The following is a 25,014-nucleotide window of genomic DNA, read 5'->3' as shown; positions in this document are numbered from 1 at the left end:
GCAGGTGGGTGCTTCACCACCAATACTGGGAAAACAAAAATCTACTTAAATTATGAATACAAGTAAACCCCCTTTCCAAGTGAAAGCAACATTTTAGGAAGAAAAAATTTCCATTTACCTATGCAAATTTTGCAGTTAAGATCAAAAAGATGTTGTCTGTGTTGACTAGTGGTATCTTTTGACATGGAGTCAATCTCTTCTTTTTGTTTTTCAGATCCTTCAGGCTTCTCCAACGACTTATTACCTGCAGATTCCTAACAAAAGTTAGAGTAAAGATTAGTTTTAGCAGATAAAATTTGGCCTCAATTCTTAAAAATCAGCTTGTATTTCATACTGGCATTTTTCTAAAATGAAACTGTTCCGTTTACAGGTTGTTTTCACTATTTCTTTAAATAATAAATGTTTAGATATTGACTTAAAATAGAGCTAAACATAAACATTCCTTTCTTCAAGTTGTCTAACAAGATTTCAATATTGTTTTCTCACTCATATTTAAAAATAAGAAGCTGCACCAGCTCTCAAACTACAGTCTACCTAAGAAGCACACACAGATTTCAAGGCCTACTAAGGAATTTGCTAAGTCATGAAGACCCCAGGAACATGCATTTTAACAAGCGCCTAACAGATGCCCATGATGCAGACAGTCTGCACACACATAGAGTGAAACACTACTCCCAGAAAACCATTAAACCAAAAAAGAATAGGCTACTTTATAATATATACATTTTTTACAATTCTTCTTTCCACTTTAAGATGATTAGACAAATAAACCTTTTTTGAATCTGCATACTTAGAGCACTATAAAATATAACAATTTTATTGTCATTACCTGAATCTCCATGGCTGCTTCCTGCTCTTTCATTGGAGCATCACTCTCAATTTCTATTTCACCTTTATGAGTTATTTTTGTGATTGGTCGTCTTTCCACTTCTCTCTGCTCTTTCTCAATCATCTCTATGGTCTAACAGGAAACATTTTTTAAAAATACTTCACAATTAAAAATATATATATCCAAATATACAGTTTTAAATAGATCAGAGCTTATTTAAAAATAAAATATCATCACAGATGCTTTGGAATCTTTAGGCAGTCTCTCAAATATATACTGAGTCCCTACATATGCCAGAGATGGTTTTAAGTGCTAAAGTTATAAGAATCAGACCCCATGCCTCACCCTTGAGAAGCTCACATGTATATTAACTGAAGGCAACTGAAGTGCAATGTAATTTGCAAAGTAGTAAAACATGATTTATATTTTAAATCTGCCTTCTAATTTAGTATTTTTGAAGCTGCCACAGGGAAACAAAAGCTAACTTCCACTTAGATTCCGAACCTGAAGTTTGTTAACATCCCCCAAAACAGTAAGAAGTTTAGTCAAACACTAAAGAAGTTTAGTCCCCTATCAGTTGCCTCCTAACTGAGCATACTTTGTGATTGGCATGATAATTCAGAGTTGAACAAGCTCAGCAATAAAACATAATAAAGTGTAGCAAGAACTAGTAAAAGGTAGCTGAGAGTGGAACAAGTTAAGCAAGGTTAAGATGGGTCGGGTGATTTATCTTGCCTTAGTTAAATACAAATCATCCTTTAAAGAAAGAAATCAGGTCCATGGCCAGTTTCAAAAAGATGTGCATATCTGGGATATGGAGAAGAAGAAGAGGAGGAGATACTATTTTCAAAAGTGAAAAAAAGAAAAGAAAAGAAAAAAAAAAAAAAACAGGAAAAATTACACATGGTGAAAGTAAAGAAATATGTGAATAAGTATAATATATCAAATCAAAGTCTCTGGCATTTCAACCTAGATTTGGCAGATCTACTTGGAGGCTCAATACCCAGGATGCAGGTAAGTATTATGGAGAAAAGAATCAGGTAAATCATGTAGAGTTAACAAGAACTGTAAGTAACCAGTATTTTCTAGAATAAAGGGCTAATATTCTGAGGCCACCGTAATAAAATAGTGTATGATGTGGCTATTTCATATCTCAAGTCACATATTCACTTAAACCTTTAAAGCATTTCAAGTTCACAACCACCAACTGAAAATTCTTGGCATCAGTGACTTTCAGAATTTTTTACTTTTAAAAATGCAGTATGATGCACATATATATGCTACATAACACTCCAGTTAGGTCTGGGGCAGCGCTACTTAATTAAAATACACACATTTATGTGAATATAAACATTCAGACATGACAATTCAGTTCAGGTTCTATCAATAAATTTGTTACAAAAAAAAACATTTTTCAGAGCTTTTGGCATTTGAAACTTTGGGGGATTATAAACCTACAAAATTTTCATCCTGACTTAATCTGGCTCTACAGATTACCAATATTCATAATGCTTTCAAACTGGGCTTCTGAAGAGTGCAGATGTGATCAAGATGCACCTATTTTCCCATCCTTCTGATTTACAAATTATATAACAAAACTCAAAGTATTTATGTAACCTAGTAACTTGAGAAAATGAAAAAAGCAGCAGAAATCAGGAAAAAAAAGATAGAATTTAAGAACAAGGTTAAGGGAGATAAGTAACTAGAAGGCTTAAAAAATACAGACTTTAATACAGTCAAACACATATTCATAAATAATCTTACATGTCTGTTTTCTCTTCGTCTCCAAGCAGCTAACTCTTTAGAAGCTAGTTCTTCTGGACTCATTCTTATAAGATGATCAGGGGTTACTTCTCCTTTCAGTACTTTTTTAAATAATATCTGTAAGTATTTAAAAATGGGAAAGGGAGAAAAACTTTTTAAAAGAAAAGCTGCTCTACAGAAACTTGTAATAAAGATTCATTTTTGAAACCTGATTTATAAATGTTTTATAATTTACATATTGCCTACTACAAGGAGAATAAATAACAGCCTTGTAGCCTAGGAACTTATCTTAGGCAGTAAAATACACATTTCATATAAAAATCAACACATGATGGGGAAGTATGTATGTACACTGGAACTATTACATCTATCCCAAAGTTGTACTAAGTCTCCATAACACCACAATGTCGTAACAGACAAAGTATTGCATCAAAGAACTTTACTAAATATGATGTCCTTCATATTTTTAAGATTTCATAAATTATTTAAATCCTAACAGGCTTGGAGGAACTCCAGAGCGAAGAACCAACTGCAAGACACCTAAAGGGAGCATTTACTTATTGAAGAAAAGCTTCCAAATTATGTAATTCAAGAAGTAACTGATCCCCTGGACCATAATGGCAGGTTGTACATTATAGAATCCTCTTAAGCAGCTGTTAGAAAACTTTAGGAAAATACTTAAATCACATACTATATCAAATATAATTATACTAACTGACAAACTATCGCTTATGTGAAAACCTCGTAAAACTTCAGCAAATATGCAAGGAGTTTGCATTTATACACAAGCAGCTTTTAGATTCTAAGTCATAAACAAGAAATCCCAGGAAAGACTAAGGTTTCAATTAATGTTTACTCCACTGCTAAAAGATATTTAAAACTAAAGTCATAGTTAATGTAATAAAAATGTCTCAAAATAGCTGTTTTTTTAAATCTAAATGCAATTTATTTTAAGGAATGTAGTTATTTTCAGATTTAAATCAGAAGCATTAATATAGTATTATCAACTTTAGCTTAATTGTTTTTGAAGAATACATGAAATTTTTAACAAAATAGATTAAACAAGGGGCATAAAGGAAAGAAAATTCACATAAATCAGGTTAAAACAGATTTAGTATTTTATATTTTAATAGACTCATTCTATGACACTAGACACCACTAAGCAGAACTCAATTTAGTAGCAAAAGACTTAAAATTACATGGTCTCACTCCAAGAAATAAATTATAGATTTACTATATTACAATCCTAAATCCCTATGTATTCAGGAAAGTAGGAAGCATAAATATCTATGAACATGAACAAAACACACTTACATTGTTTTTAGGATCTTTCAGATTGAACATCAAACTTCTATATTTGTTCTTATATTTAGCATCTGTGTCCCGAAAAAAAGAGAAAAGCTCTTTTTCAATTTTTGTGGCAACTTTTGCTGCCTTTTCCTCTGGTACCTTCAAATTTGAGTCTGTAAGTCTTAAAATTAGAATAATTCAATTATTTTTCAAATACATGAGGCACATATTATTCAATCTTCTACAACAGTACCGTGTGTTACCTTTTCATCAGAATGTCTTTAAGAGAGTGTCTGACACTCTGTCGGATCTGATCTGCAGAGGGCTTGGCAGCAGGCGCAGCAGCAGGATGCACATTAGGCGCTCCTTTTTCAATTTTCTTCTTTTTTACCTCTTGCTTCTCATGAGCACCTAATTTAAAGAAATATCAAAACACAGTACATTGTTTCTAAAATCATACTTTTATTTTTAGTACATGATGTAAGTTTATAAACAAACTTAACTGATTAAAAAAAATCACTGCTTATTAACTACTCCATATTGAAATATTCTTGATATTCTAAATCTTTATTTAGTGATGGATGTTAACTAGACTTAATGTGGTGATCATTTCACAATATATAGAAAGATCAAATCATTATGTTGTACACCTAAAACAAATATAATGCTATCAGTTATATCTCAATTTAAAAAAAAGAAATTCTCATTTAAATAAATTTTAGTTAGAAATTAAGTGACTAAAACATGGCCCTAAAGCTAATAAACTCTATATCCTTTTTTCCATTTTAGATAATGGTTTTTAAAGCGAGTTACTTTTCACATATATGCATTAACTTTATAAAAACTATTTAGAAAATATGGCCTGAACTTATTAAGTGAGCAAGTAATTTAATGATCTTAACACTACCACAAAATTGATGAATCTTGTCTGGTTTTAAAACAACTGTGCTTGACTGATATTGTAATTTGAATGTCAGGCTTTTCGAATGATTTTCCAGTCCATCATTACTAATTCATGTGCATCTCCAAAATCTCAATGTCAAACATTCCACTATTCTGACCTCCTATCAAAGCAGCTTATTTTTTCTAGAATCTCCTCATTACAATTCTCAAATCTATCATTTTTACCATCTATGCCCTCACTTTCCCACATAACCAACTTTGATTAAATAGTCCCACATTATTACCAGTCCCTTGCATACTTAATACCTTTATTCTCTTGCCTTTAAACATCTGCATTGGCAAAATCACAACCCCAGTGAAAGCCAACTTCTAACCTTCACCTAAGCAGCCTAGAAAGAGCTGAAGATAACTGGAGAAAAGCAAGCACTGGTGTGGACAGTTCTCACTTTAAATTTATAAACCACAAATCTCAAGTAGATAACTCAATCTGCTGCCCTAATTCTATTGTTTTCCTAGAAAATTTGCTCTCCCACTTTCCAAAACATCTATTTTACACTTATTCTCCTCTCTTCCCAAACCAACAATCCTCCTTCCCCAACTTCAACCTCATTTGATTTTCTTACTTCATATTTTTACTGAGAAAACAGAAAAATGTCAGTTATCACATCTTCCCACCACTAAACCAACCTGCATCTGTCCTCCCTACCATGCACAATCTTCCTTTTCTATGACTAACTCTTCTATGCGGATCTCACCCCCTTGTCTCATGCATTTGTTTAACCTCATCTATCCTAATCTCTCCCGTATCACCAAATTCTCTCTCTCTACTGGATCACGCCCATTAATCTTTCAAACATGCTATATCTCCTTTAAAAAAAGTCCTAGATCCCACATCCACCTCTAGCTACCACACCATTTCTGTTCCCTTTAACAAAATTCCTTGAAAGAATTATTTGTAATCAATATCTTGTTCCTCACTTTCCATTCTTCTATAAGCCACTACAATTTGGCTCCACCAAAATCATTCTAATCAATGTCACGAATAGTCTCAGTTTCACTAAACCACATACTTAATGCGTTCATCTTATTAGATGTCCACACCAGACAGCATTTGGCAAAGTAGATCACTTCGTCCTTTATGAAACCATCTGGCTTCCAGACCATCTTTCTTCCCTTACCTCACTCAGGCCATCTCTCTTTTATTCTCTACTTCTAAATGCTGATGCTCCCTAAGGGTTCGGCTTCTGCCTCTTCATTACTGAACTCTATCTGCAGCTGTCTTAAGTTTGTGACTTTAAGTTACTATGCACTGATAAATCCCAAATGTATATACCATTCTCCAAAATCTTCTCTAAGCTCCAGGCTCATCAGCCAAAGGTTTATTCAAACATCTAATGGATGTGTAATAGGCATCTCAAGTTAAAATGCCCAAAACACAATTTTTCAATATTCCTCTCCAAATCTTCTTGTCTTTCTCATCTACATAAACAGCAACAACATTTACCTCATCATCTACTAAAACTCTCTTTCCTTCACCTACCTAATCCATCAGCAAGTTCTGCCAACTCTATCATAAAATATATCTAAATCTGACCACTTCTCACTACCTCCATTTTATCTCTGTTCCAAGTACCATCATTTCTTTCCTTGGATACTGCAACAGACTCCTAAATGATCTACCCTCCTCCTCTTCTATTCTCTTACAGTCCAATCTCCACAGAAAAACCATAGTGATTCACTATTTCCTTGTACAAAATCCTCTGAAGTTTTTCTACGATATTCAGAATAAAATATAAACTCAGTGATGGCCTCAAAGTACCTACCATAATTTTCTGTGAATTCATCTTCTACCACCATTCGATCCCACATATATTACTTTCCAATCACTCTACACTGGTTTTCTTGCTCCTCAAATACCAAGCTGATTTCTACCTCAAAGCCCTTACACTGGCTGTGCCACCTACCTAGTCCTTCCTCCAGACAACTTCACATCCCTTCAAACCCTACCTCACGGATACCTCCTCCATTCTAAACCAAACTCTTACCACTCTCCTCACCCGTGACTCTCTATCCCATTACTCTATTTTTGCTTCATAGTGTCTAAATTCTATAAAATAGCTTACCATTTTCTTATTTGTCTACTTATTGTCTGTCATGAGGGCAGGAGCCTTATCTTTTTTTTAAAAAAAATATGTCTTTATTGATTTCAGAGAGAGGAAGGGAGAGGGAGAGAGAGAGAGAAACATCAGTGATGAGAGTCATTGATCGGCTGCCTCCTGCACGTTCCCCCCACTGGGGATCAAGGCTGCAACCCGAGCATGTGCCCTGACTGGGAATCGAACCTCCATCTCCTGGATCCTAAGTCGATGCTCAACTGCTGATCCACACCCGACCGGGCAGGAACCTTATCTTACGTTCATTAGTACTTCCCCAGAATTTAGAGTAATGGTTTTTAATTTCAAGTAAGGTCAATCACCGAAACTATTCTGACATTAAAATGTTAAAATTTTTAAATTTCCCTAAATATACTAATTGATAGTACATGAAATAAAATATAAATCCATTAGTATATAATGATTTCTATTAATCTTACTACCTGGTTTTGACGCTTTTTCTCCTGTGCAAATAACAGTGGTAGAATCTTTTGGTATTTTTTCACTTTTTTCTTCTGAGGATCTCCGAGGTAAAGCTGGTTGTCCCATCTTTCGAAGAGGAGCTAGCTGCCATTTTTTCAATTCACTATCTCTATATTCAGATGAGTTTTTGCCTTCACCAGATTCCTGGAAAAAGTAGTATTTAATTCATTAAAAATAAAACTACTATACTATTTTTAAATATAAAGCAAGGCTCAAGAAATATAGATGAAAAAAATTAAACCTAATTAGTATTACAACTTACTACAATACCAAACACATTCCATTCTTTAGCCCAGTAACTGTTTAAAGGGTTTTCAAAAGATGTACAAAAATAACTCTCAATTGTTAGCAAAAAGGACAGTCATCCTTTCATTCAAAATCCATTTGTTAAGCATCTATTTTCTACACAACACATAATAGACGATTTAGTTCTATATAAAGGAGAACTAAAAAATAGAGATCACATTTCCAATAACAATATTAGAAAGAAAATTAGATATAATAGGAGTTCTCTTAGCTGGCTGAGGATATGGGGAAAGAATGGAGAAACTGTGGAGAAACAGGTAGCTATATTTTTCACTATTTTCTAAAACAAATGAAGTTCTATTCACCGATAATAAGTGTTATCAGTTAGGTTCTCAGTGTACCAATTGGCAATTTTAATTCCTATATGGTAGAACAAACCATCAAGATACCTCCTACTCTTGTCCTAACATAATCCACAAAGAACTGGTAGTGAAACTGCCATTCTGAGACCCTTGGGAGAAATTAATCACATTGAACTAGTATTTAAAAGATGGGGAAGAACACTGTGTATAGATACATAATCATAGGTTTTAAGACAGAGTGCATCCAAAAACTGATTTCCTCTAGACTAGGAATCTTCTCATATTTATTTATGTATTTTCTACTTCTCCAACTAGATTTACTTGAGAGTACGAACAGATTTCAATCAGTGCCATATACCCAAGTTTGCTGTGAGGCTTGGCATATAGCAGAAACTCAATAAATGGTTCAACATAAAATCTAAGATAACAAATGATATTTAAAAAGATTTCACAAACTAAAAACAGACAAGTCTAAATAAGATTCAACAGTTCATCAAAAAAGTAATCAATAATCACTTGGATACCACATGCATTTACAAAAACAGACAAAATTTGGTTCTTTTTCTGAAAAGGGCGATTTCTTAAAACATTTACAATGTTATCGTCTTTTTAGACAAGATGGAGACAACTCAGCTACATGACAAAACAATGAGCCATATTTCTAAATGGCCAAGAAAGTGAACCCAAGAAGTGATGAGTAATAGTTAATGATAAACAGAAGCTTTCCAAAAGTGTGTTATAAATTCTTCTCAAAGGACCTTTCAGTTCTATATTATCAATTACTTTGGTGCTAATCAAATCAACAGACAAAGCAATATCATATGTCAGAAGGACATACACCTGATTCTCAAAAACTCTAGGCAGACAGAAAACAGTGGATACCACAAGGATTTGACAAACTGGAACCTAACCCAAATTTGTCATATGAGGAGTGTCCCAAAATAACTGAGTTTGTAAGTAATAGAGATTTTGGAGAAAACATGCTTATGCTGTTAAATCTGAATGGTTGGACTAAAAGATTTCCAAGATTCCTTCCAACGCTACAATTCATGTTCATTATCTTTTGGATTATTACACTTAACTCTTCATATACATATGTTGCCACTGTAAGAATATCTATAAGAATAACAAATCATTTAGAAAAATCAACAGCAATAAAAGGGTAGACAATGAAAATTAAAAAAATCAGATAAAGTGTTGAATCCTTTATACATTGCTCCTATAATTGACTAAATATCTTAAAATTTCTATTTATAAAATACTTTTAGAAGGTAGTTAAAAATATAAGGATAAGGGAAAACTGACAACTTTTTTAGAGTCCACACTTTAAAAGAAAAATTATGAAGTGAGGGTTCCAAGCAAATACTGGGACAAAGGTAAAACAAATTAAGATTACTTTTCCTTACCGAGAAAAAAATTCCTCCCACTACTTGAAAATAATAATGTCAAATGTAGTTTTAGGATTAGTAGACATTTATGGACTGAAAAGCTTTCTAAAGAAATTTTACCAGTAAGCACAATTTACACTTAAACTTTAATTTGATACATCATACACAAACGTCCTACCACAGAAAATCCAAGCACCAAACTGGAGACTAGAAATAGCAAAACGACTATAAGAAATAAGATCTGTATGTTCTGAAGATGTCACTACCTGGTTTCACCAAAGTGGCCAAAATATTTTAAATAAAAATTCATCCATTTTTATAGAAAAATAAAATGAAAATATACACTAGGACAGTAAAATGTAAGGAGAAATTTCAAATTCTAATGCTCAGCCTATACAAATTTCTTAAATTACAAAATAATGAGCAGCTCACCCGTTTTAAAATTTTGACCTTGTGCTTCACTGTATCATCTATATATTTGGATTTGTCGTTGGTTGATGTGTGCTTTGATAATCCAAGCTTTTCATAGTCCATTGTTTTATCTTCACTATGGTCTTCAACTTTAGCTTGGTTTTCCAAAATATCTGGATCTGCTACTTCAGTCTTTTTATCTTCTTCAGCACAACATTTCACACACACATATTCTTTGTCTTCCTCTCCCATTTGCTGTGCTTGAGAAAGACTTAGTCCGACACAATCACCATGAAACCAGTCATCACACCTTCCACAGCCAACCATAAACCTGGAAGAAAGAAAACAAACTATAATTTGATACATTTTCTTAAAAACCAGTGAAAAGGCTAAATTTTCAACATCTGACTTTGATATTTTGCATGTTTTCCATCTTTACCCATTCTATCAGGTCAACATAGAGTAAGTTTTCAAAAAGAATAGTCAAAAAAAAGAATGAAACTTTTAATAAGTCAACTATTTCCCTTCTGGTATGAATGAAAAAATACTAAAACACACAAACAAAAACCCATAGGATGAAAATAAAGGGCAACTGGCCTTTGTCAGAATCACAAAATATAGAATAATTTCTCCACTGAGAAAGATGGTTAAGATCTGTGATCATTTGATCACAATCCATCAAAGCTACAATTATATTTACCACAGACCTAATACCACACAGAAAACTGGAGAATCATTTATCCAATGACAAAAAGAAAAACCAGGTAACAAAAATGCAACTCAAAAACTAACATAATAGGGTATCTTAAATCATTAACCATCTTAACTAGGTAACCATTCTTTGAGCTCAAAATATTCTGGGTCAGGGTGTGGCATTGATTTAGCTAAAAAATCTTATGTACTTTTGAGTGTAGACTTCCTTACTATTGACCAAGTACTTTAGCTAATAAACATTATCCAAAATAAAGATCAGTATTATATACTAATGTGAAAATATTAATATTCAGGCTGACTTTTTAAGATTTTTCTAAACAATATACTTATAAAAGTTTTCCCTTTACTTCATTTTATCTAAGAAATAACCCCACTAACCAATGAAAACATCCAGGGACGAGCTTTATGAATCATATATACACAGCAATTTGAGGGAGAAATTACTTTTACATATTTTACAACCCACTGTTAGGAAAACTACAAAGCTCACTTAATCATGTTTAACATTTTCATTTCTTCCTCAGGTTAGTAACTCAAGCTACGTTTGGAAAATTGAGATTGAAGGATTCGGGTATATTCTTTAATGATTTAAAGACTGTGCTGATTTTGATGATAAGAATAGTGTCAAAACTCCTTTCAAAAAGCTGTGGTCCAATAGGAAGATGTTAAACAAGTTATATGGCCACCTCTCCCTAAATACACCAGAGGTCTTGTTTTAATATTGGAACTATAAAAATCCTACGAGCTTCAATCTTTACAGGATAGCTTGAGGTTATGCCAAATACCTCAATCCTCAATAGCAGCACTTTTTTTGTGTGCCTTTCTATTGTCTACCAAGCTACTTCAAGTCTACAATTTACCATTCTTGGCCCTAACTGGTAATGCCTGTGCTGGCTTTACCAGGTAAGCCATCATTTCCACAATGATTCATCTGGGTTGGGGGGGGGGGGGAAGCAAAAAAAAATCTCATCCCTTATGTAAAAACAAAACCACCAGAATGTTTTGGATTCATAACCCTAGTATGAAAACTTTTAAACAATGTGGTATTAGTTTGCAAAATACAAATGGTTTCTCTAGGTGTGGGGAGATTTTAGATTGGTCCATGTTTCAATGATACAGATCTTGTAGCCAACAAAAAAATAAAGTTTGAAAACCACAGGTACTCCAAAGTTCTATTTCACATTGCAAAATCCTAAGAACCGCTATTTCTTTAAAGCAGTGTCTCTGAAATATTCAAGGAAAGCCAATAGCGATTTCCCTTTATTTCCATTATCAAAGCTGTAATTTCAAGGCAAGTCTGAATATTTTCAATAAGACACTACTTAAAAAACTACACTATGACCACAGTTATGATTTTGCCTCAAATATAAATCTAAGTATCAATTTATAAAGCACATATTAAGGAATTTCAAATTTTTACTTTAAAAGAATGATTTTATAATCATGAAATGTTTCACCATGCCTCATTTCAAGTTTCTTTAGGAAATGTCTCCTCAAACTTGAGGGTCAAGTGCCATCTATAAATAGGTGGTTATCTTAATAGTTTAAGAGAGTTTATGTAAAAATTGTAGTTAAATTGAGTAACAAGAAAAAATAACACTGATAAAAAAAATTTCCACATATCCTAGGGGGAAAATAATTAACTTGAAAGTGAAATTGAATACCCAAAAATGTAAATATGGGTAACTGTTAAAGTTTAAAAGTGCAATACACTTTATGAACTGCATGTTTTTTAATGGCCTATCACAAGGAGATGATGTTTTTTTCTCTTTTTGTATTATTTCTCATGGGGGGAGGTGAGATCCCACAACTAACAGGATTACTCTACCATTTTTCTGCTGTCCTTGAATTTCTGATTACCAACAGGCAAATCACTTAAAATTACAGCCTGGATGTTAACTCTTTCACTCTAAAACATATATATAGTGTGGAGTTTAGCTCTGGATTAATTAAGTGGACCAAGTCAGCATAAATCAGTTAAACTGAAGAGTTTGGAAATGTTATATTATTATATGTTAATACACAAAACTTAAAATTAAAAAAACTAAACTAAATCCACTGTAAGATAATTAAAAACTAATTTAAAATTGTAATCGTTTTGGCATAAACCAAAATATATCTAGAAAACTTTCTGGGTTTTTTTGGTGTGTTTTTTCAAAGTAAACCACAGAGGCAACATTATGAACTCCTGTTCTTAGCAAAATCATGTCAATGCAACTGTTATAAGACGGGCCTTCAGTTCTGTTGTTTAAGTGACAATTCTAGACCACATTACTGTGAACATATATATACTCTTTTCTAAAATGAAAGGGCTCAATTCCACATAAACTTTAAGTCAATATTTTTGTCACTAACAACCTAATCTGCAGAGAAAAATACTTATCAAACTCTTAAAAGTCCTGAAAAGCCAGAATCATTTACTCTAGATGAAAAGTTCCTCCTCAGAATAAAAGGTTTCTTTCATTATAAAGCTTTGAATCCATTCAGCTAATATTTGTTTTCAAATTTCATCCAATAAACTAAACTTCTATAACTGAAGAAATTGTAATATAAACTGAAGATACAAGCGTCTTCAGGAGAGCTAGCAACTACAAAGTAGACAATAGGAAAAGACTAAGATTTGTTCCTTGCAAAATACTAACTGGCTTATGTTTAAAAGAAGTTCAAAGGTAACATTAATTTTTTTTAAATGAGTATTAAATAGTCTGGTTTTTAAAATAATATGTATACTTTTGTTATATGGCTGAATCAGGAAAGTAAAGAGCAGCATGATGTGTACGTTAGTCAATACTATCTGTAAGACATGTATATAAGTTGCTTATGGTCAAATCTATTAAAAATGTAATTTCCACTGGAAGCACATACAAGAAGCTTGTATGTGCAATACAAGCTTGTCTGTTGCAATACATGTAAAATGCTGAAGACTTAAAATAGTCTTTACAGAAGCAAAGCTGTCATAAGTGCTAGAAAAATGTCATATTAGCAAATAGCTTTCAATGGGCTAGTGCATGACATGCAAAAGATGGATGAAAATTATTTCCAGATGTGCCCTTCCTAACAGATTCATATTCTTATGCATGAATTAAAGTAAGGAAATTATATGCTGCATGACTGGTACATTCTTCGAGACACCTCAATATATATAAGCACAATGTATCAAAGTAGTGAAAGCTAGTTAATATGTAAAGAAAAAAAGCCAATCAATTATTTAAGGTTCTTTATTCACAAAATTGAAGCAACTGTGCAATGGTGCTTCCAAAACTGACCATTTCCAATGTTACTATATATTATTCATGTAAATTACATAGGATGAACTCAAAATCCTTACACATCTAATACTGTCATTTTCCAGACTGAAGCTCTGGGTTTTATTAGAATAGATCCAAAAGGCGGCATTAGATTAAAAAACAGTGGGACTTAACAGTTAATCTTCACTTTAGAAAATAACTGTTGATGTTGATAAAGTGGCAGTCATCATTTGAAAGCCTAATCAAATTCTGAGGACCTGACCATCAGAATAGGACTTTATCTACAAAAAAAGCTACATATTAACATCCTTAACATGGCTTCCAGCTCTAGGCCAAAGTTTCATTTTAAAAACTCATTCACTTTAAAGCTCCTATTCTATTCCTCTGACCACGTCACCGTGAAAAATTATAGAAGAGTCTGGCAGAAAGAAAGGGGTTGGCATAAAAGAGCACTTAAATGCACCAGCCAGCCCCCAATTCTCTTAGGCCTGAAAATTTAGCAGGCCCACTTAAGAATATCTGAATAGGGTGTTTTAAATTTAAAAAAAGCAATAAGAACACATAGGTGAGGGCAAATGTAGCACTATATTCAAACAAGTCACAACTTTTAAAAACTGGAATATGTTGTTATAAAGTAAGTAATGGACATTAAAAATAGGCCAGAGGCTAAATCACAAATGAAGAAACTCTTGGACATAAACAAGTTATTTTTTACAGAATAGCCCCAAGACTTCCCACACACTCTCCCCAACCACACCTCCCCATATAAAATGCATTACAACACACTTTACTAAACTGTCCCTCCCTAAGTAATTTCATTTTTATGTAATCTGATAGTGCTGGGAAAGTCATTATAACATTTACTTTCATGAGTAAGGAGAACATTACAATGTGCAAGTTATAATGTTCTTTTTTCATTTATCAATGTTGATAGAAGTTCCAACAGCAATCTGAACACTTGAACAGGATAATCTTGTAGCTGCAATCTCCACTTCATTTCTTGTTTTCCTTTCTTAAAAAGCTAGCAAATAAAATACATGGGCCAGGACTGGGATGAGGGGCCCAGAAGGGGGGGGGGGGGGGCAGTGCCATAAAACTATAAAAACACTGAATCCTAAGGAAAGAATGCTGAAGGACAGTGCTAAAATCATTTCTTACAACATCAGAATTCACAAGAAATCCTCCAAATCACTAAAAAAATTTCCAAAAATACATGTTTTCACTCCATTCCATGTTACATACAAAATTCACCTGGATAACTTAACAGTTGTTTTAGCGATCAAATTTCACTCCAAGGTCAAGTTTGATAGTTATGAAGTAATGATATTAAGTTATAGTGTGCTTCATTTTACCCCCACCCCAAATCTTCAAAAGAAAAATAGAATTTCCATTATGACCTTCATACTTTATTACTAGTTCTTCTCAAGCCAAATAAAATATATACAGACCCAAGGCAGTGTAACAATTTTCTGATTAGCAGAAAGGTTCCCCCCACCCCCCATATAAAGACTAAATTACACTAACTGGTTACAATCACAAAACATTTCCATATATACTAGCTGTTGGTCAGGCTGTTTCTTTGGGTTTTTCTCCTTTTTAATCCTCACCCAAGGATATTTTTTCCATTGCTTTTCAGAAAGAGGAGGGAAAGAGAGGGAGAGAGGGAAAGAGGGGGAGGAGTGGGGGGGGAGAAAAGGAGGGAGAAACATCGATGTGTCATATCAGTTGGTTGCCTCCCACATGCCCCCTGACCAGGGCCAAGGATCCAGCCTACAACCAAGGTACGGGCCCTTGGCCAGAATTGAACCAGGGACCCTTCAGTCCGTGGGTCGAAGGTCTAACCACTGAGCAAAACCAGCTAGGGCAGGCTAAAATTTTTTAAATGTTCTAGGATAACATATTTATAAATTCAGTGGCTGCATCTTTCTATCATTTATTCAGGATTGATGAGGGGTTCTTTGTTTCTGCAAGTCTTTGTATGTTAATTTCTTTCTATGAAAACACACTAATCCCACCCTAGAAAAGGAATTTCTCTTCAAAGTACACATCACACATACACATAAACACGCACACACGCACACACGCATACACACACACCTGTTGCCATGGGGTTTTTTGCAAAACCCACACTGCTTGCTGGGAGTCCACATGTATTTGCTTTCAAGTGAAGAGCTATGCTCTGAGCCTTCTTTCTTTACGGTGGCTATGTTGTCTGGAATGAACAGCGGGGGCTCATCCACAGACAGACTCCTGCTGCTTCTTCTCTGGCGGGGCTGGAGGTGCTTCTCGGGCTTTTTCAGTCTCAGTTTATCTTCCTCCTTGACGTGCTCTACAGCCCCTGCGTGTTCCAGCTCCTCCTTCACGTGACTAGTGGTCTTCGCTGCTGGAGCCAGCTGCTGGGGCTTATGGCACTGTTTCTGGCAGGAATGTAATAAATGTCCAGTCTGTGCAGGCTGATGAGGTTCTTTAGAGCAACCAGGCTGACCATGAGGCTTATCACTCAACGAATGGATTATAGGTTTGGAAATCTGTGTTGAATTTTGATCTTGCATTTTTTTCGATATAGAGTAAGCTTGATTTTTCACAGACTTAGCCCCAGAATTGCAACTCTGAATCTTTAACTCCTTATCAACTTGTTTTTTTCTCACTTTGACTGGCCTGTGAAAATTTTGCTGAGATTCTGGTTCATCAGCATTTCGTTTCACACTCTTGACACTAGCCTTAGTTTTGTTATGCGTTAGTTCATGCTTTGCTTCAACAAATTTTTTCAGAGTATCTGTAGTCATGTTTTGCTTAGAGTGAATTACAAGTTTTGTGTGTTTGGGTTTTATGTTTTTTGACTCTAAGCAAGAAACACTACTTGACGGGCTGCTTCTGTCATCCTGAGGGTTTGCTGTTTCATGAGACTCCATTTTAATACTTTCAATAATATTCAACTGTTTTGAATTTTGGTCAGGCACATCACAAACAGCATTTTCTACAATATTACTTACTGCTTCAAAAGCACTAGTATCATCCACCTCAAAGTTTGATTTGTTAAGTTCAGTGCTCTCCAACTGTTTATGATTAGACTCTGTATCTTTACAATAACCCAATGGTTCCAGTTCATTTCTATGAAGGGAGTTCTTAACTTTATCTGATTCCACGGTACTCTGCAATTCCAAATGACATTCATTTACTTTATCCACAGTGCTAGACAAACCTACAAAGTTCTTTTCGGTCTTATTTGGATTTGTACAAGAAGCATCACCAGAGAGAGCAGCAGAAGATGCAGGTTCCTCAACAATTTGGTCACTTTCATGGGGCAATTTTACTGCTTCCTTTGATTCTTGTTCAACTTCCTTTGCCCTCATTTCTTCAACAAGAGTCTCATCCATTTTATCAGAAATAGAATCATTCTGTCCCTGTTCTTCTTTACCTGAAAACGTAAACAATGGGCTACTAACAGTCTTGGTTTTACGTTCCATTGGAGCTTCATTTTTCTTTTCTTCAATACTATCACAAGTCTCTGAAAGCAGTGGACAATTTAATTCATGAGATGGCACATTTGCTTTTCCCTGATTATTGCACTTCTGCTTAGAATCTAATCCAGCTTCATCTTTCATTTCAAGACAAGATGACACTGAAGAGTGACTTGAAGACACTGACACTTCTGGTACCACTTCAGTTTGTTCAATATGCCTACTGCCCCTTCTGCTCTCTTTATGGTACTCAGATTTTGGTGATGTACAAGCTTCTTCGTTCATCTGACACCTTTCTGACTGTTTCCCCCCTGCTTTAGGGGCAGATGCAGTCTTCACAGATGCTTTTTTTGTGCTATTTAAAGGTGCTGCATTTGAACGCTTGGCAATAGTGCTTTGTCGCAAACTTCTTACTTGTTCTATCACAAAGGAAAAAAATAAAAATAACTTAGCTATTTTACCATGTGTTTTTATTTCAATACAACTTAGAATATATACTTCTTTATTCTGAGCTACAAAATGTATCATTTCAATGAAAATATACTGAACAGTTACTCATGATGGTGTATTTTAGATATTTACAAACATATATAGGGTGTCCCCCAAAAATGTATACACACACTTTGAATAATTATAAAGGTAGTATTTATTAAAATACATTTCATTTTCAAAATTAAGCTATTAGCTGTTAAAGTGTGTATACATTTTTGGGGGACACCTTGTATATGTTAAATTTTACATTTATCAAAGTTCTGTAAATTCTGCAAGGGGGGGAAAAAACTCTAAAATTTAGACTACTATACCTTATTAAAAGACAAAAATGTTTTCATCAAGTCTCTTTTCTATAAGAAATAAGCTGGAAGTAAAACAAGTTAAATGAGCTTCATTTACATCAACACCCATCCTAAAGCAAGACTGTCATACAGTTTTAAACATAAAATAGTTTTAAATATATAAAACCAGTCAAACTCAGGTGCCAATAAAACGTGAACTAAACCATCTATTACAAACAGGGTCTGTGAGTTTCAAAGCACAGCCTCAAAAGAACTCTAATTCCTTTCTGAATGTGCTTCACTTGTATCACCATTTTAGCATTCAAGCTATCCCTAAGAGAAGAAATGAAGTATACACCAGAGTAGACATAGAACAACAAAAAGAAAAATTACAATGAAAAAAATTTAAACCAATGTATCATAAAAGAAAATGAAGAAAGTATGAAAACAATTTAATAAGCCTTCCCACCTTTAACAATGCTTCTAATAAAAAAATCTATTAATTTGAGTTTTCCTCCTTTCCCTATCTATCCTCTAGGGAAAGGAGAAACACAAACGTGGGGGGAAAGGGGGGAACTGGAAAAAAAGAAAGCTAAGTAATTCACTAAGTAAAAAACAACCCACAAACTACAGTACAAAATAAAAACCTATTTCCAAACCTATGCATATCCAATATTTCTGAATAAATTCTGTTATAAACTGAACACTACCATTTTTTTTTTAAATTCTCCTTCCTTTAATGCAAAATCCTACTATGCACCAATATTTAGAACACTTCCCTAATTTGTCATTCATCACTAAACTGTGAGATTCTTCAAGAATATATGTCCCCATTTGTCTACAGCAGTCCTAGGGGAGAGCATACCCTTTCACTCTCAAGTGTCCCAGTTTGGACAAGAAATTATATGGTCATCCTAATTTTAGAGACCTTTCCTAATTCCCCCAGGACTTAGTAGAATATCTGGTCATTAGGTTAAGCGCTCAGAAGGTTTTAAATATTTCTTAGTGGATTATAAACTGTCACGTGTTCAACTATATAACATTTTTAAATAACTAAAATTTTAATGGTTGGTTATCAATATTTAGATTTTTAAAGCTTTGAAGACAGCTTGTAATAATCTATTGCTCTATTTTATTCATCTGCCTTGATATAAAATAAATGAAGAACGTTTAACAACCATTACGTAAGTGTTGCGAAAAATGATAAATGAATAGCATCTTCAACTGTGAAAGTATTCAGATAAAAAACTGTTTTGTAATAGTAATTGATTTATTACTGAGCAAAGGGTAAAGTCACTTTTTCTCCTCTATATATCAACGGCCTTAGTCTGAAGCCTGGCTGTATAAGCCAAACATAATGTGCATTCTATAATGTGCCTAAATGTGTCTATAATGTGCATTCCATTCTTTTCATTTCTCAAAGTCACAAGTATATAACAAAATAGCTGATTAAAAATATAAATAGAGAAAAAGATGACAAAGTAAACATATACATCTAAGTCAATCAAAACCCCACTAAAGCTACAGAAAAGGCATAAATCTAATAGGAAAGAAAGAACAGGAGAAAACAGTTACAGTTTTGGAAGCCAAACAAGAGATGATCAAGAAGCAACTAATGCAAGAGATCTAAAATAAGACCAAGACTAAAAGCTGGCAGTGCTGGCAAGAACCAATACCGTTAACACCTCAAAAGGCTTAGGAATTGGTGACCTCAGATGATTCTAAAGTGGGGGTGAAGGAAGGTGGTTAAAATGAGGATGAATTGAAAGCTATTAAAGAAGTAGTTAGATCCCTAGCTTCCTCTCCCCAACTCCATCTGGGGAAATCTCCTTCCCTGATCCTAATGCAAGACTGAAAGGCTTATACTCTGGAGAGTGTAAAACAAGAGTTTCTAGGCCAAGGAACATCAGTTACAGATAGAGCTGAAGAGTAAAGTACACTGGAATTTGTGAGATTAAGGGAATGTATATATGCTCAAAAGTAAAACACCCCGGTCAACTTCCCTCAAGGGCTCCTATAGTATACTAGCAATCTAATGAGCCTAAGGGGACTAACCTAAATTCTGACATCAGGATTCCTCAAAAAACAGCACAGCCAGATCACCATACAGTGATGTTTGTAGTTAACAAAACCCAATCCACACATTAATAGGTTCCATACAGTTTTAGTTCCCTACTCCTAAACATGAGCAAACAATTAAGGATCAGACATGTTAGAAAAGTCTCTAACATGAACTACTGAAGACACACACAAAAAAGACAGCATGGAAAAAAATGAAACTATAACTATGAAAGAAGGCAAAAACTTTTTGAAATACCATAAGCACCTTACCAAAGTACACAGAAGATGTAGCATATATGAATCAAGACTAGGATGCTATAAGAATAACTATTTCCAAATCAAAAAAAAAAAAATTCATGAATTATAAATGCAAAACTTGATGGAAAAGTTGGAGGACAAATACGAGAAAACTTCAGCAAGTAGAGGAAAACACAGAGGTGGAAAGTAGACAAGATAAAGAAAATGGAAGGCCTAGTCCCAGCTATCTAACACTATAGAATATAGGAGTTCCAGAAAGCAAGCACAGACAAAATAAATAAGGGAATTATAATGAAACAATTCAAGAAATGTTCCCGGAATTGAATAATAGTTTCAGACCAAAAAGATCTACTGAATACCAAGCTCAATATATAAAAATATACCTACACCAAGATATGATATCAGAAATATCAAAACACTACAGCTGATGAGGAAGAGATTCCACTAACTTTCTGAAGAAAAGGTGGGGGGGGGGTCATCAAAATAAACTTCTCAATACTGAAGTTAGAAAAAAATGGAACAAGTTTCAAATTTCTGAAGGAAAATGATTTCCAACCCTGAATTCAATGTTCAACCAGACCCTGATTCCAATATGAGAACAGATTAAACACATTTGCTAACATATAAGGTTTAAAAATATCTATCTCCATATTCATTTTTCTCACAAAACTACTAGAAGAGATGTGTCACCAAAATGGAGTTAAACCAAAAGAGGAAATAGAAACTACAACACAGAATAGAATCCTCAGAATAGTAAGGGGAGAGCCTTGGATAACAGCTATGCATCAGGCTTATAAGGGCTAACTCATCAGTCCCCATAAGTGCAGATCATAAGGCTCCAAGAGATACTTCTTCAATGAAATAAAAATGACAAAATAACTGGTGTGCACAAATATCTTTAGGAAAGATTTAGACAACTAGCAAAGTGGCTGGGGTGTAATTACTAACATGTACACAAAAAGCTCTATGTACAAATGTATAAAGCTATGAGCAAATGAAAAACAAAACAAAAAACTTTTAAATCAGAAAGACAAAAAAATCTATTGGAAAAGAAAAGTAACCAGAGTTTATTAAATAGATAATCTCTGACAGCATATAAAATCACAAAAATATACATAATTACTTCTGCTCTAACAAAATTATACAGGATGAGAAAATGTACTTTTGTGTGATAGGAACAAGAGAAAAAAGAATGCTACATCCTCATAATCCACAGTGGGAAGTCAATAAATACCTACAGCAAAATAATAAAAAAGTAATGATATATATGTTACTTAGAGACATGGAAGTAAATGTCTCTGGGGAAATGAAAATAGGTAGTGGGGTAGTGAGTATTGGAAACTTAGAGAACCAGTCAGTTCTTTAAATTATGTGAATGTATAATTTCAACTAAAATTTGTAAAAATTATACCAACAACTTGGTATAAACTCAAAATTGATTATCATCAAAATGCTCAGCAAGTTAACAATTTCTCACATCTGTCCCTACACCTTTGATTTTCTAGGTAATCTTTGGAAGGATTACCTTGTGCCATTAAACGAGGTGATTTTCTTGGTGATCTCACTGAATTTTCTTCTACTTTGTCCCTCAAATTCCTGTTAGGTAAAATAAGTTCTTCTTCATCAATGGTATCATTGCCACTTTCTTTAACAACTCCTTCGTCCATAATATCGTCAAGACCAACAACTAGAAAAAAACAACAACAAAAAATTACTTCTAAAAAATATCGGGGATGTTTCATCAAGTACTTAACGGCAGTACAGAGAACATTGTAAGAATTTAATGCAATAATACATAGTCTTGAAAATCTAGGTCTATTCCTAGTATGTGATATTGCCACTACCAAGCTCCCAATTCAGGTTTACAAACTTCTATTTTATAAGGTAACTAGAAAAAGAGAAAATTAGCTATAATCTTTCTTGATTTGACCTCCACTATCTCTCACTTATCATTCACTGTACCTTTGTGAACATAATAAGCAACTATACCTTAGTACTCAATTACCCAATTTTGGTTAAAGTAGTACAAAAGAGTTTAATATCCTAAGAAGCTTGTGATTCTAGGTTCATGCTAGAACCAAAAGATTCTAGTTCTAATTTTATATGCTACAGGTGTGAAAGTCTTGTGGCTATACTTTTCAGTGGTAACACACACACACAAATGAAAAACACTGTGTAACTTCCCCTTCCTCAAAATGCTAGGAAAAAATGGTAAGTGTTTAATATAGCTATATAATTAAATTACTTTCTCCTAGTCAAGAGAGAGAGTGGGGAGATATGAAAAAGGAATGGGAAATATTGAAGAAAATATAAACACTGAAACACTATACTTATATTGTCACTGGGTTTATTTCTTTATATAACAAATGTACTAGCTGACATATAGCAATTCTAAATGTGCAGTTGTATGAAATCTAGTAAAAAGAATGTGATTATTTAGTTCAGAAGGCCCAAATTCAAATCCCTGCTAAAATACTTAAGTAAAACTTGATTAAGTCACTTAACCTATCATATCAGTTTCTATATCTCTAAAACGAGAATAACAATACCTGTCCTACCTACCTCACAGGGCTGTTGTGAGGGAGGAGTGAGGTGATGTGTGACACTCACTGTAACCTTTAGAGCACTAGACATATGTTAGTTATTATCTTCATCCTAGGGGTTAGAAGGACCCTCAAGAAGTTATCTAGTCCTCATCTCTGCAGCCAAGCAGAACTTCATTTAAAAGAGCTCAACAAGATAGTGGTCTACCCTAAAATTTAAAGAGAACAAAATGCCTTATAAATATACTTTCAAATGGTAAAATCTTTTTGAAGAGCAATCTGACAACAAATGGAATCACAAAATTGCTAATACACTTTGACCAAAAAATTATAGAGTAGAAGAATGAATTATGGAGGAAAACACTGGCTAGAAAACATACTTTGATCCTTGTTAGTAACAATTATGAAATGTGTGTGTATGTACATTTAAACAAACAGAAAAATTAGCAGGAAATAGATGAAAATTACAACAATAGTTATTCTATAAAAGACAAGAAAATTTTTTTTTGTTAGTTTCCATATTTCCTGCCATTTGTATTCCTCTCAAAAACAGAGTATCACTATGCTTGGCATTAAAAGCTTAGAGAAGAATATACTCTAGGAAAATTCATCAGGACTCATTTAAGATATAATTACAGGAGAAACAGGTGGGGAGTTCAGTTATCCCACCATGATGGAGCAATTATGTTGCCACACATTCAAGTGTTCTCAAAGAATTTTTATTATTATATTTATAGTTATACCATGTTCATTTAAAAAAGCAAAATTAAGACTACTTTTATCAATTTTATATAAAGCATAATACAATATATGCATTACAAATATGAATCTACAGAAATGGATAAAGAAAAAACCACCAGAGTGTTATCAGTCATTCTGTCTAGTGGTAAGGTGGTTAAGAAGTTTGGAGTTTTCTGTTGTCTCCACATTTTCTATAAGGAGCACGGAGAGAGAGGAATAATTCAGAGAGGAAAGCAGTCCCCGAGAAAAGTATATTGAAGCCTGAGGAAAGCATTTGTTGGTAGGGAGTGAAAAGGTATGTTATGAATTTTAGAACTATACTGCAAACCAGAATCAACAGGATTTAGCATGCCAAATCCAAAGGTTCATTATTAGGCTTTATCATATTCCATTTCCTAGCAGCGCCTGACACAGCTGGCGCTGCTTCCTTCCCCTCAGCTCCTCCCCTCCCCTCCTCCTACCTCACTGGCCACTTCTCAAAGTTCTTTGACAGAGCCCCCTCTTCATGCAGATGTCTACACGCTGAGCACTTGCGGTTTAGTGCTCCCATTTCTCTTCTTTATCTGGCTTCACTCCTCCCTGAGTGATCTCATCCAGGACCATCTATACTGAATAACTCCGTTATTTTTTCCATCTCAACTCACAGCTGACCTCTGGAAGAGTGTAATTTGACATCTCCACTAGGTATATTTCAAGCTTAACATATTGAAAATAAATACAAATTCCACCCATTCTCCCGCCCCTCAATAAAACTGCCCCACCTAGGGTATTCCTAGTAACAGAACCTCATTCATTCACCCCATTGTTCAAGCCTAAAACTCTAGAACTATCCTTAGCTCCTCCTCCTATCCCCCATCCAAGCAATAAGCAAGCCCTGCTAGCTTGATCTACAAAATATGTCATCTGACCATTTACCACTGCCACAGCTAACATTCTATTCCGAATCACCATCATCTGTCATCAAGACTATATACTGTAAGCCTCCTGTGTCCCAGGTTCCTCTATTGCCATCCCACCACACACATACCGCTTACTCTCCACACAGTCATCATTGCGATCCTTCTCAAATATGTAGTCCCTTTATCTCAAAAATATTCATCTTTACATTAAACCAAGCTCTATACTGTCTCATTTCCAGGGCTCTCATACTGACCAAGGCCCCCCAACAACTAAAGCACCTACTTAACCTCTCAGTGCCTCAAATTCTTCTATAAAGTGGAGATACTAGTGGTCAGAGGGTTGCTGTGATGATCAAATTAATATGTGTAAAGGGTATAGAATAGTAATTGACACATAGGAAGCCCTATCTATATTAACTGTTAACTGTTTTGTTTCAAAGTATCCTGGTTCATGTACCTCACAACCAAAAATTATACATTCCTTCTC

At 34.1% G+C, this 25,014-nt stretch overlaps 1 protein-coding gene across 11 annotated transcripts in view; it reads right to left on the bottom strand.

The window, feature by feature from the left end:
- The window catches only part of PHF3 (PHD finger protein 3), a 73,369-nt gene that overhangs the window by 10,359 nt on the left and 37,996 nt on the right, over window positions 1–25,014 (bottom strand). For 8 of the 11 annotated variants that reach the window (XM_081141567.1, XM_081141563.1, XM_081141558.1 and 5 more), the window contains 9 exons: window positions 21,870–22,031; window positions 15,889–17,671; window positions 9,851–10,160; window positions 7,383–7,566; window positions 4,147–4,294; window positions 3,908–4,064; window positions 2,594–2,710; window positions 830–961; window positions 119–254 (listed from right to left, as the gene is read on the bottom strand). In XM_081141567.1, the coding sequence (XP_080997693.1) occupies window positions 119–254; window positions 830–961; window positions 2,594–2,710; window positions 3,908–4,064; window positions 4,147–4,294; window positions 7,383–7,566; window positions 9,851–10,160; window positions 15,889–17,671; window positions 21,870–22,011 (3,109 nt within the window). In that variant the 5' untranslated portion in view covers window positions 22,012–22,031. The remainder of the gene's footprint in view (window positions 1–118; window positions 255–829; window positions 962–2,593; window positions 2,711–3,907; window positions 4,065–4,146; window positions 4,295–7,382; window positions 7,567–9,850; window positions 10,161–15,888; window positions 17,672–21,869; window positions 22,032–25,014) is intronic. The other 3 variants (XM_081141565.1, XM_081141561.1, XM_081141560.1) reach the window with 2 other exon arrangements.

Source organism: Miniopterus schreibersii (genome assembly GCF_964146895.1).
Source record: "Miniopterus schreibersii genome assembly, chromosome: 6".
In the NCBI taxonomy this organism is placed as follows: Eukaryota; Metazoa; Chordata; class Mammalia; order Chiroptera; family Miniopteridae; genus Miniopterus; species Miniopterus schreibersii.
The sequence above is the reverse complement of the archived record's forward strand: the minus strand, read 5'-3'. Positions and strand labels throughout refer to the sequence as shown.